A 13,032-nucleotide genomic window follows, 5' to 3' on the forward strand; every position below is an offset into this window, starting at 1 on the left:
CTGAGAAGTGTCTCTAAGTAGGCAGAGGAGTGGGATGTGTGGGTGTCAAGTTATGAAGTCTGAGGTGGGGAGTGGGGCTCAGGGTGGGGCAAGAACAGAGAATCCTGAAAGAGAATGAAACCCTGAGAAGGAAGAGCCGAATCAGAGGACATCCTGAGAGGAAAGAACAGGGGATCCTGGGAGGGAAGAGCAGGGGATCCTGGGAGGGAAGAGCAGGGGATCCTGGGAGGGAGGAGCAGAGAATGATGGGAGCTAAGAGGAGGGGACCCTGGGAGGGAAGGGCAGGGGACCCTGGGAGAGAAGAGCAGGGGATCTTGGGGGAGATTCCTAACAGACCCAACTCCTTGGGAGAAAGTGAGGCAAAAAGACCTGCCCCTGGGAAAGTTCTGCCACTGGCTATACAGCATGTGAGGAACTGGGCAGAGGAGCCTGTAACCCTTGACCCCTCCCCTTGCAGCCTGGCCCCAGCACTTGGATATGGGCCAGAACCCTTGCATGGCAGGGTCTCAGGGCAGAACAGGGAGCCAATCACCGGTCTTCCCTCAGTGGCCTCTGGAGGACAAAGCACTAGTTCCATGTCCACTCAGGCCCTTAGGTAAACCTAAAACCAGACTTCCGCTGGGCTGAAGGAATAGGGGTCCAGGTGGTCACTGGCTCACGAGGTCACCCTGGCCATCCTCCTGCTCATGGCAGGCTCTGTGGGCAGCCCACTTCAGGAGCATGTCTTAAGGCTGGCCTCAGTCCCCAGTGACTCTGCCAAGACTGAGCCAAGAGACAAGTGGCCCTTTGCAGACTTTGCACATTTTCTCAGGCATCCTTCCGCACCACCTTGGTCAACCTCTCATCCATTCTTTAACTCAGTAAAAGAAGCAAAGTGATGAAATGTGACAGAGTATGTGAGAAGGAACAAAGCTTCCATCTCGGGAAGCCAGGTCAGGGTCAAATAACAGCATCACCCTGTGGGCTTTCATGGAGGGCGGGACAGGCCAAAAAACGCCTGCTCCTCCCTTCCTCCTGCCTGGTTCCCTGGGGTCAAAAGGGGCAAGCTCAGAGTCACCAAAGCCAAACTGTAGCCATGGCCGTGTCCATGGTGAGGGTAGGAGAGGAGGTGGCTGTTCCAGGCAGGCTTGGGCCTATCTTCGCTGGACTCACTTGGAATCCCAGACACCAGCTTTAGGGGCCTCAGCACACGCACAGCCCTCAGTGTTCGCAGGTCGAAGTCAGTTCCAGCCGTGGCAAGGATCCTGGCAGGAACAAGGAGAAGAAGGGAAGTAAAGGTTTCCACAGTGAGTCTGGAAGAGGACACTGCTCCCAGCACCGGGGTCCTGTGTCCCCACATGTCCAACCACAGGGCCAGCACAGAGCGGCTCGCCAGGTGAGAGCAGGCAGGAACGGAATCCAGAAACCCTCGCAGGAATGTTCACCATCACCCACATGACCAAACCTCCCGTTCAAAGGCACCATCTCTGAACAGACACTTGGCCCCTGGCATGGCAGGAAATCTGTCCACCAATTGAGTTTAAGCCTGACCCATATCCCCAAACCAACCCCAGCTGTACTTCAAGCTGCCTTCTGAGAGGCAGTGGTGACTGACAGCAGGAGCAGGATGGAGCCTGAGGGACTCCTGAACTGACCCCCAAATACCACCATTCTTTCCCCTATCTCAGGAAGACGTGGAAGTGGGGTATTGGGAAGGTGGAATGAGGAAGCCACTGGGGTCAGTTCTATCAGCATAAAAACATAGCTTAGTATCTCCCATCTTAAGAACAAAACTAAAGATCCCATATCTGCCTTCCACCACAGAGCATTTCTCTGTTCCCTTCCCATCAGAACTCACGGATGGTGTCAATCCTCGGTCTCTCCACTTCCTTACCTTGCGGTCTCTCGTTAGCTTTCTCCGGCCTCCAGCCAGGCTCTCACCCACCTCTCCACTGAAATGCTACGTCAAGCCTTCCTCTGACCAGTTCTAACGGTCAAGTCTCCTTTGTGGTCTCTTGCCTCAGGTCCACTCCCTCCTGTTTTCCTCCCGCTCCCCGGGGGCTCCTTCTTACTTTCTTTCGCCAGCTTTGCCTTCTCTGCCAGAGATTCAAAACGTGGGTGCCCCAAGCCTCATTTCACATAGGAGCTTCCCAACGGCTTTGAGTATCATGTATGTCTATTATTCCCAAATGTACATCTTTAACCCAGACCTGGAGTTCTAGGCTCATATATCCAACTGCCTTTTTAACAGTCCCATATGGGTATTTTAAAAAGCACATGAAACATTACACAACTCAAGAATTCTTTTTTTTTAGTTTAACATAAGTATAAAACATGTACCTTTTTTCTTTTTCTTTTTTTTTTTTTTTTTTGAGACGGAGTCTCGCTCTGTCGCCCAGGCTGGAGTGCAGTGGCGCGATCTCGGCTCACTGCAAGCTCCGCCTCCCGGGTTCACGCCATTCTCCTGCCTCAGCCTCCCGAGTAGCTGGGACTACAGGCGCCCACAACCGCACCCGGCTAATTTTTTGTATTTTTAGTAGAGACGGGGTTTCACCGTGGTCTCGATCTCCTGACCTTGTGATCCGCCCGCCTCAGCCTCCCAAAGTGCTGGGATTACAGGCGTGAGCCACCGCGCCCGGCCTAAACATGTACCTTTTTTCTAAAGTTCAGAGTTGTCACATCACAATGACTAAGAAACTTTCTATTCTTACTTCCAGTCCTGCTCCTTCCCCTTTGTTCCCCTCAGTGGATCGCACCAGTCACCTATTGTTTAAACCAAACCTGAAGCTTCATCCCTGACTCCGGTCCTTCTCTCATATGCCACATCCAGTTCACCAACAATCCTGCTGGCTCTGCCTCTAAAGCACATCCAGGATTCTTGGTGAAGGCTTTGTGACCACCTGCTCTGTCACATAGCAGTGACAGACAAAATCTGCAACAGAGCTGGGGGTCAAAAATAAGATAAATATCGGCCGGGCACAGTGGCTCACGCCTGTAATCCCAGCACTTTGGGAGGCCAAGGCAGGCGGATCCCCTGAGGTCAGGAGTTCGAGACCAGCCTGACCAACATGGTGAAACCCCATCTCTACAAAAAAAAAAAAAAAATACAAAAACTAGCTGAGCACAAAAAGCACGTGCCTGTAATTCCAGCTACTTGGGAGGCTGAGGCAGGAGAATTGCTTGAGCCTGGGAGGCAGAGGTTGAAGTGAGCCGAGATTGTGCCATTGCACTCCAGCCTGGGCAACAGAGCGAGACTCCATCTCAAACAGATAAATAAATAAATAAATAAAAGATAAATATAACGAAATTTTTTAAAAAGGACAATAAAAAGCCTTCTATTCAAACCAAAATTCCAAGTTACCTGAGGAAGCCCAGTGCTACGGAAGACATTCAACAGGATCAACTATTGAAAGGGGAATTTTGTTCAGATAAAAAGGGTAAACTATTAAACAAAAACAAGTAGAAAAGGTAGAAAACGTAAAACTAACTAGATCAACGGAATAGAATAATAACCCAGAAATAAGCCCTCACATATATGTCAACTGGTTTTCAACAAAGGGACCAAGGCCATTAAGTGGAGAAAGAATGATCTTTTCAACAACCAGCCAGAATAAAGTTGGACCCTCACCTTACACCAAATACAGAAAGTAACTCAAAATGGATCAAAGATCTAAATATAAGAGATAAGACTAGAAAACTCTTAGGAGAAACATAGAGAGAAATATTCATAACATTGGATTGGGCAATAATTTCTCAGATATGACACCAAGAGCACAGGCGATAAAAGAAAAAATAGATTAAATTGAACTTCATCAAAAGTAAAAAGTTTTGTGCATCAGAGCAAGGGTCCCCAACCCTCAGGCCACAGACCAGTACCGCTCTGTAGCCTGTTAGGAATCAGGCCACTCTGCAGGAGGTGGCAGCGGGCGAGCGTTACTGCCTGAGCTCCGCCTCCTGTCAGATCGGCAGTGGTATTAGATTCTCATAGGAGCACGAACCCTGTTGTGAACTGCACATGTGAGGGATCTCGGCTGCAGTTCCTCATGAGAATCTAACGCCTGATGATCTGTCACTGACCCATCACCCCCAGATGGGACCGTCTAGTTGCAGGACAATAATCTCGGGGCTCCCACTGACTCTATATTATGGAGAGTTGTGTAATTATTTCATCATATATCACAATGTAACAATAATAGAAATCAAGTGCACAATAAAAGTAATAACGCACTTGAATCATCCCAAAACCATTGCCCTGACCTCTGGTCTATGGAAAAATTGTCTTCCATGAAACCAGTCCCTGGAGCCATAAAGGCTGAGGGCTGCTGCATCAGAGGACACTATCGAAAAGTGAAAAGAACCCTACAGAATGGGAGAAAGTATCTGCAAATCATGCATCTAATAAGGGATTAATACCCAGAAAACATAAACACTCCTACAACTCAACAACAACAAAAACAACTCAATTTTAAAATGGGCAAAGGACTTGAATGAACATTCTTCCAAAGAAGATACACAAATGGCCGACAGGTGCATGAAAAGATGCTCAACATCACTAATCATCAGGAGTTTGATGTTTACTTCAATCATTTACTTCAATCATTTGAAGTAAACATCAAAACCACAACGAAATGCCACTTCATACCCACTAAGATAGCTATTATCGGCCGGGCGCGGTGGCTCACACCTGTAATTCCAACACCTTGGGAGGCCGAAGCATGCAGATCACCTGGGGTCAGGAGTTCAAAACCAGCCTCGCCAACATGGTGAAATGCCATCTCTACTAAAAATACAAAAATTAGCCAGGCATGGTGACGGGTGCCTGTAATCCCAACAACTCAGGAGGCTGAGGCATGAGAATTGCTTAAACCCAGGTGGCAGAGGTTGCAGTGAGCACTGCACTCCAGCATGGGTAACAGAGCAAGGCTCCATCTCAAAAAAAAAAAAAAGTAGCTATTATCAAAAATAAACAGAAAACAACAAATGTTGGCAAGGATGTGGAGAAATTGGAGCCCTCGTGTGTTGCTGGGGGGAGTGTACACCGGTTCAGCCACTGTGGAAAACAATTTGAAGGTTATTCAAAAAGTTAAACATAGGTTGGGCGCAGTGGCTCACGCCTGTAATCCCAACACTTTGGGAGGCCGAAGCAGGCAGATCACCTGAGGTCAGGAGTTCGAGACCAGCCTGGCCAACATGGTGAAACCCCGTCTCTACTAAAAACACAAAAATTAGCCTGGACTGGTGATGGGGGCCTGTAATCCCAACCACTTGGGAGGCTGAGGCACAAGAATCGCTTGAACTCGAGAGGTGGAAGTTGCAGTGAGCTGAGATCGTGCCACTGCACTCCAGCCTGGACCACAGAGTGAGACTCTATCTTGAAAAAAACTAAAAATGAAAAAAAAATGTTAAACATAGAATTAACATATGATCCAGCAATTCCCCTTCTAGCTATATATCCACAAGAATTGAAAGCAGGACTCAATCAGACACTCATACACCAACGTGCATAGCAGCGTCACTCATAATAGCTGGAAGACGAGAAGAACACAAATGTCTATCGCTGAAAAATGTGTGCACGATGTGGTACACGCACGTGAATAACTATTCTCCTCCACAAAAGGCACAAAGCTCTAATGCTGCATTTGCTGCAGCATGGATGAACTTGGGTAACATTGTTCTAAGTGAAATAATCCAGACACAAAAGGGCAAATAACGTACGATCCCACTTACATGAGGTACCTGGAATAGGCAAATTCATAGACACAGTAAGTAAATTAGCACTAACCCAAGGCTGAAGGAAGGGAAGTGGGGAGTTATTGCTTAATAGGTACTAAGTTTCTGTTTGGGGCAATAAAAAATTTGGAAATTGCAAGGCCAGGCGCAGTGGCTCACGTCTGTCATCCCAACATTTTGGGAGGCCAGGGCGGGTGGATCACCTGAGGTCGGGAGTTTGAGACAAGCCTGACCAACATGGAGAAACCCCGAGTCTACTAAAAATACAAAATTAGCCAGACGTGGTGGCGCACGCCTGTAATCCCAGCTACTCAGAAGGCTGAGGGCAGAGAATCGCCGGAACCCGGAAGGCAGAGGTTGCGGTGAGCTGAGATCACACCATTGCACTCCAGCCTGGGCAACAAAAGCAAAATTCTGTCTCAAAAAAAAAAAAAAGGTTAAAACAGAAAACTTCATTTTATACATATTTTACCACAATTTGTAAAAATTAAAAATTTAATATGCCAAAACCACTGACTTGTACACTTCAAATGGGAAAACTGTATGCTGTGTGAAGTTATATCTCAGTAAAGCTTTTTTTTTTTTTTTGAGACGGCGTCTCACTCTGTCACGGAGGCTGGAGTGCAGTGGCGCCATCTTGGCTCACTGTAACCTCCACTTCCCGGATTCAAGTGATTCTCCTGCCTCAGCCTCCTGAGTAGCTGGGATTACAGGCATGTGCCACCACACCCGGCTAATTTTTGTATCTTTAGTACAGACAGGGTTTCACCATGTTGGCCAGGCTGGTCTTGAACTCCTGACCTCAGATGATCCACCCGCTTCGGCCTCCCAAAGTGCTGGGATTACAGGTGTGAGCCACCGCGCCCGGCCTCAGTAAAGCTGTTTTTTAAAAAGACTTCAGCAGAGCCATGGTGGAACTTAACAAGCTCATCTTTACATTCATATGGACAAGCCAAGGGCCATGAACAGTCAAGCGATGCTGAAGAACAAACCAGGAGATCAGCTCTTGCTTCAGTCCCCAAGACTTACTGTGAAGCTAAAATAATTAATACTCTGGGGATTGGACAGGGAAGGCATGGGGCAGATCAAGAGCCACAAACAGGCCTGATGTATGAAACCTGGTGTTTGACAAAGGCAGTGGCACCATTCCAAATCAGGGAGAAAGGGTGGAGCAGCCGCCAAACGATGTTGGAAAACCAGGTCACCCATAGGCAAAAAGAGGGAGTACCAATCGCAAATACATTCCAGGTGTATCAAAGACCTAAGCATAGAAAGCAAACTTTAAAGCTGCAAAAAAATACAAGAGAACAGCTCTGTGATGGTGTGGTAAGGAAGGATGACGAGACTAAAGCAATAGATTAATAAATGTGACTACAATAAAATTAAACCGTACCATAAAAGACAGCATAGCCGGGCGCGGTGGCTCACGCCTGTAATCCCAGCACTTTGGGAGGCCAAGGTGGGCAGATCATGAGGTCAGGAGATCGAGACCATCTTGGCTAACACGGTGAAACCCCATCTCTACTAAAAATACAAAAAATTAGGCGGGCGAGGTGGTGGGTGCCTATAGTCCCAGCTACTTGGGAGGCTGAGGCAGGAGAATGGCGTGAACCCGGGAGGCGGAGATTGCAGTGAGCCGAGATTGCTCCACTGCACTCCAGCCTGGGCGACGGAGCGAGACTCTGTCTCAAAAAAAAAAAAAAAAAAAAAAAAGACAGCATAAAGAAAATGAAAAAGAATTGGTTTTCTGAATGTAGAAAAAATGTCTACAAATTCATATGAAATATACAAATAACCAATCAGAAAAATCAACAAATTACAAGGGGGAAGAAGATGCTCAAAATGATTGGCAATCAGAGAAATCCAGATTAAAGTAACAAAGAGCTGCCACTTCACACCTTAGTTTAGCACACAGTGTTAAAGCGTGGTGATGTGTTGGAAGAAAGAACTGTAGAATCGCTTCGGAGAGTATTTGGCTACTTCTAGGAAATTTTTAAATGAGCATCCCCAGGATTCAGGAAACCACTTCTAACCACACCCCAGGCACATTCGCATCCCTGTTTGTAACGGTAAGAAAGGAAAATAAAAATGCCTTTCACAAGAAGAGAGGAAAAATTAATTGTGGCATATGCACACAATGGAATATTATTCCACAGTTAAAAATGAACGAGCATGAAAAACTAAATAAGCCTGTGCATATTAACATGGAAAAATGTTTAAAATAATGTTGAGGGGTAGAGGCTAGCTGTGAAATAACCATGTATCTGTGTGTGAATACACAGACACACTCACAGGCTACATTATTTATGGATATAAATACACAGCAAAAGGTGGAGTGTCCACACACCCACATGCCCTGGCAGGACAAACACAAATCAGGACACCTGCTCCCACAGGGAGAGAAAAGAGAAAGAGAAGAGAATCTGACTGGGGGACTGTATTCAGAAGACTTCAACCACATCTGTAATATTTTAGTTCTCTAAGAAAAATGTCCCAAGCTAACTCCCAATGTACAGAGAAATGCAGACCAGGGGAGCACACAGAGGAACACATATGTTAGATAAGACATCACACGGGGATGCAGAGAAACACTTATGTTAAATAAGACATCACACGGGGATGCAGAGGAACATGTATGTTAAATAAGGCATCACACGGGGAGGCAGAGAAACACATATGTTCAATAAGGCATCACACGGGGAGGCAGAGAAACACGTATGTTAAATAAGACATCACACGGGGATGCAGAGAAACACGTATGTTCAATAAGGCATCACACGGGGAGGCAGAGGAACACGTATGTTAAATAAGACATCACACGGGGATGCAGAGAAACACGTATGTTAAATAAGACATCACACGGGGAGGCAGAGAAACACGTATGTTAAATAAGACATCACACGGGGAGGCAGAGAAACACATATGTTCAATAAGGCATCACACGGGGAGGCAGAGAAACACGTATGTTAAATAAGACATCACACGGGGATGCAGAGGAACACGTATGTTCAATAAGGCATCACCGGGGAGGCAGAGAAACACGTATGTTCAATAAGGCATCACACGGGGAGGCAGAGAAACACGTATGTTAAATAAGACATCACACGGGGATGCAGAGGAACACGTATGTTCAATAAGGCATCACCGGGGAGGCAGAGAAACACGTATGTTCAATAAGGCATCACACGGGGAGGCAGAGAAACACGTATGTTAAATAAGACATCACACGGGGATGCAGAGGAACACGTATGTTCAATAAGGCATCACACGGGGAGGTAGAGAAACACGTATGTTCAATAAGACATCACACAGGGATGCAGAGGAACATGTATGTTCATCACATGGGGATGCAGAGGAACACATATGTTCAATAAGGCATCACACGGGGAGGCAGAGAAACACGTATGTTAAATAAGACATCACAAGGGCATGCAGGGGAACACGTATGTTAAATAAGACATCACACGGGGATACAGGGGAACACGTATGTTAAATCAGACATCACACAGGGATGCAGAGAAACACGTATGTTCAATAAGACATCACAAGGGCATGCAGGGGAACACGTATGTTAAATAAGACATCACACAGGGATGCAGAGAAACACGTATGTTCAATAAGACATCACAAGGGCATGCAGGGGAACACGTATGTTCAATAAGACAACACACAGGCATGGAGTCAGCAAGACTGAGACTGGAAACACAGATGACCCAGACAGTGAACAGCTCCTGAAGGGCCCCAATTCCATTCCCAAGAAAGACAAATTCCATAGGAGGAAAAGTCTCTCTCTCCCTTCACCTTACAGCTTTTCTGTCTCCCAGGCACCAGGATGCTCTCTGACAAGTGCTGAAATGTCAGCAAAGCGGCCTTAGGAGTGGTCCTGGCAAGCAAAGACATGAAAGACAGAAAGGCATTTTAACGGGGAGGAGTTACTATGAGCCCCTGGGGCCGGAAAACAACTCTTCTTTTTTAACGAAGAATTCAAAGGTGTTTAGACCCAGGCTGGACGTTTCTATAATCTTGAGAGCCAAAAAACCCACAAAATCCACTCAAGTGGCGTAAGCAGCCTCTGGAATAAATTACGGCCTAACCGCAGCCTACTGGGTCTCTGAGGCCTCCAGGGTCTGAGTGGAGAGGCCCTTGCCATAGTCCACCAGTATTTTTCAGGAAAAAATCTGGTCTGCACTGCAGCCATTCCAGCCAGCAAACGTGATGGGGCAGTCCAGAGAGGGCAAGGGCAGCGCACCTCCATTCACTTGTCAGGAGGGGACAGTGACCAGCATATTTAACCCCAGGAAGGCTGAGAATTAAATGCAGCAATGTTTGCGGAAATCAGATTGTCTGAATTAATATTTTTTGAGTTATGATGAAGAGAACTTATCAGACCATATGGAGCTGTATTTAGCATCACATTGGCCCTGGGATTCGAATTTAAAATATGCAATGGAACTGATTGAGACTTGTGATTTTAAGCTGAAAACCTAATAAATTTATAGAAACTACTGAACCATTTAAGCAAATTTACAGATTCACCATATTTACACTTTAATTTATTCAGTATACAATACTTAAGTACTTAGGAAGGTCTAGTTACAGTAAATTTATAAACAAAAATTTAAATGTCTAAGTTTATAAAATAGGATAAAACATTTCTTAGAATCTTCTTGAAAATGAATGTTAAAAATTGCTAAATGTACAAATACAATTTTTCATAAGTTGAATCTAAAAGCTTTTTTTTTTTTGCTTTTTTTTTTTTTTTGAGACAGAGTCTCACTCTGTCACCCAGGCTGGAGTGTAGTGGCATAATCTCGGCTAACCACAACCTCCGCCTCCCGGGTTTAAGTGATTCTCCTGCCTCAGCCTCCCGAGTAGCCGGGACTACAGGGGCGCACTACCATGTCTGGCTAATTTTTGTATTTTTAGTAGACCCAGGCATGGTGGTGTGCACCTGTAATCCCAGCTACAGGGTCCTGCTCTGCCGCTCTGTTGCTCAGGCTGGAGTGCAGTGGTGCGATCATGGCTCACTGCAGACTCAACCTCCTCGGCTCAACCCATCCTCCCACCTTAGCCTCCTGGGGGGGAACATGCTGGCTAGGCTGGTTTCAAACTCCTGACCTCGTGATCCACCCGCCTTGGCCTCCCAAAGTGCTGGGATTACAGGCGTGAGCCACTGCGCCCAGCCCCTAAAAGCTTTTAAAAACCCAACATTTTTGAATTTCTAACTTTAAAAATGGAATGTTGACATTTAGAAACTAAAGTGGTTTCTGAAAAATATTTTCTATGGACAAAATCCATTCTCAAGAGTACTAACAAACCCACATTTATCATGAAGGATTTTCTTCAAGTCAGATAACAAAATAAGAAGTATCACCATAATTCTCATTTAATATTGTTTTAGGAGTTCTCACCAACATAATAGGACATGAACAGGACATAAGAAAAGAAATAGATAAAATGATCACCGCTGGCAGACAGTGGTAAATTCCCAGGAACTTGGTTAAGAACAGAGCTTCCTGAAGTGTTGGTCTGGGACTAACCCAGGATCTCCCAGCAGCCTCAGCATCACCTGGGAGACCATTAGCAAATTCTTGAGGGGGCGGCGGGAGTGGGGGGAGGCAGAGGAAGTGCAGTGGCTCACACCTGTAATCATAGCCCTTTGAGAGGCAGAGGTGGGAGGATCGCCTGAGCCCAGGAGTTCAAGATTAGCCTGGGCAACATAGTGAGACCCATCTCTACCAAAAAAAAAAAAATTTTAAGTAGTCAGGCATGGTGGCGCACACCTTCCGTTCCACCCTCAGGAGGCTAAGGTGGGAGGATGGCTTGAGCCCAGGAGGTTCAGGCTGCAGTGAGCCATGATCGCGCCACTGCACTCCAGCCTGGGCAACAGAGCAACAGAGCAAGACCCTGTCTCTCAAAAAAAAAAAAAAAAAAAAAAAAGGAGAGACAAATACTATTATATATTTATATATGTAAAGAAATGCTAATTCTTTCCCAGAAAGAACTCAGAAATCAGAGGGCAGGGTCCAGCACTCTGGGTTTTAACACGTCTTATGGGTGATTCTGATGCTCACCCAAGTTGTGAGCCCCAACGGTCCAGAGCATCAGCCTGAAAAGCTTCCTTCTGGTTTGTGTGCCCCTCCTGACTTCCAGAAAAGACAGAAAGCAGCATAAAACTCAAAAGTGCAGGATGATGAGATCAAACCAATGACAGAAAGGAAAAAACTGGCAGGAGAAGCAACGTCCAGGCACTGTAATCACAACCAAAACTTCGCTCCAAGCCCATCAGCAAACAAAGCGCGCTGCCCAGCTCTACCCAGAAGGGGTGTGCCCTGGCGCCCAGAACCAGCAGCCTGATGGACGGACAAACACCAGAAGCCAGCAGTGACACCAGACAGGGACAGCCAGGAAATGCAATGAAATAAATGCCTCAATCGAAATGCCGCCAATCAATACAAACCACTTAGGAATGGCTTTAACAGTGCAGGTGACCTTTATAAAGAAACTACAAAATCTATTTACAAAAATCAAGAAGGAGAGCTGAATAAATTTTAATACATACTACATTCCTGGATGGACAGACAGTATATTTATTTCTAAATTTGATTCTCCTGAAATCAATTTATAGATTCTGATAAATCAAACAAAATTCCAACAGGGGTTATTGAGGCTACTCACAAAATGATCCCAAAATCTATCTGGAAAACTAAGTAGGTAAAACATTAAAGCAGGATTCAAAAGAGAAAAGCAAGGAGAACAGGACTGGCTTATGAGACATTAAACCCCTCCTCTAAGCTACACAATGAGACCACAGGCACGGACAGAGAGCGTCGCCGACACACAGGAGTCAAAGCGGGGTATGACCAAGTGATGTGAAGGTGAAGGGTTTTTGCTTGTTTGTTTGAGACGGAGTCTCACTCTCTCACCAGGCTGGAGTGCAGTGGTGTGATCTCGGCTCACTGCAACCTCCGCCTCCCAGGTTCAAGTGATTCTCCTGCCTCAGCCTCCCGAGTAGCTGGGACTACAGGTGCTCACCTCACCACTACAACCAGCTAATTTTTTTGTATTTTTAGTAGAGATGGGGTTTCACCACGTTGGCCAGAATGGTCTCTATCTCTTGGCCCTGTGATCCGCCCTCCTCAGCCTCCCAAAGTGCAGTGATTACAGTGTGAGCCACCGGTGAAGAGTTTTTTAATAGTGTAATTTACGGAAGAAACAAAGATTATTCAACTTTTAGGCATTTGTCCCAAGGAAATAAGAGATATACAAAGATATAGGTACGTGTTTTGGTTTATCTACAAAAGCAAAATAGGAAATAACCTA

At 46.0% G+C, this 13,032-nt stretch overlaps 1 protein-coding gene across 2 annotated transcripts in view; it reads right to left on the bottom strand.

The window, feature by feature from the left end:
- The window catches only part of CACNA1B (calcium voltage-gated channel subunit alpha1 B), a 257,423-nt gene that overhangs the window by 217,970 nt on the left and 26,421 nt on the right, over positions 1-13,032 (bottom strand). For both annotated transcript variants that reach the window (XM_028834501.2, XM_028834510.2), the window contains exon 4: positions 1,153-1,244. In XM_028834501.2, coding sequence (XP_028690334.2) covers positions 1,153-1,244 — 92 coding nt within the window. The remainder of the gene's footprint in view (positions 1-1,152; positions 1,245-13,032) is intronic.

Source organism: Macaca mulatta, chromosome 15 (genome assembly GCF_049350105.2).
Source record: "Macaca mulatta isolate MMU2019108-1 chromosome 15, T2T-MMU8v2.0, whole genome shotgun sequence".
Taxonomy (NCBI): domain Eukaryota; kingdom Metazoa; phylum Chordata; class Mammalia; order Primates; family Cercopithecidae; genus Macaca; species Macaca mulatta.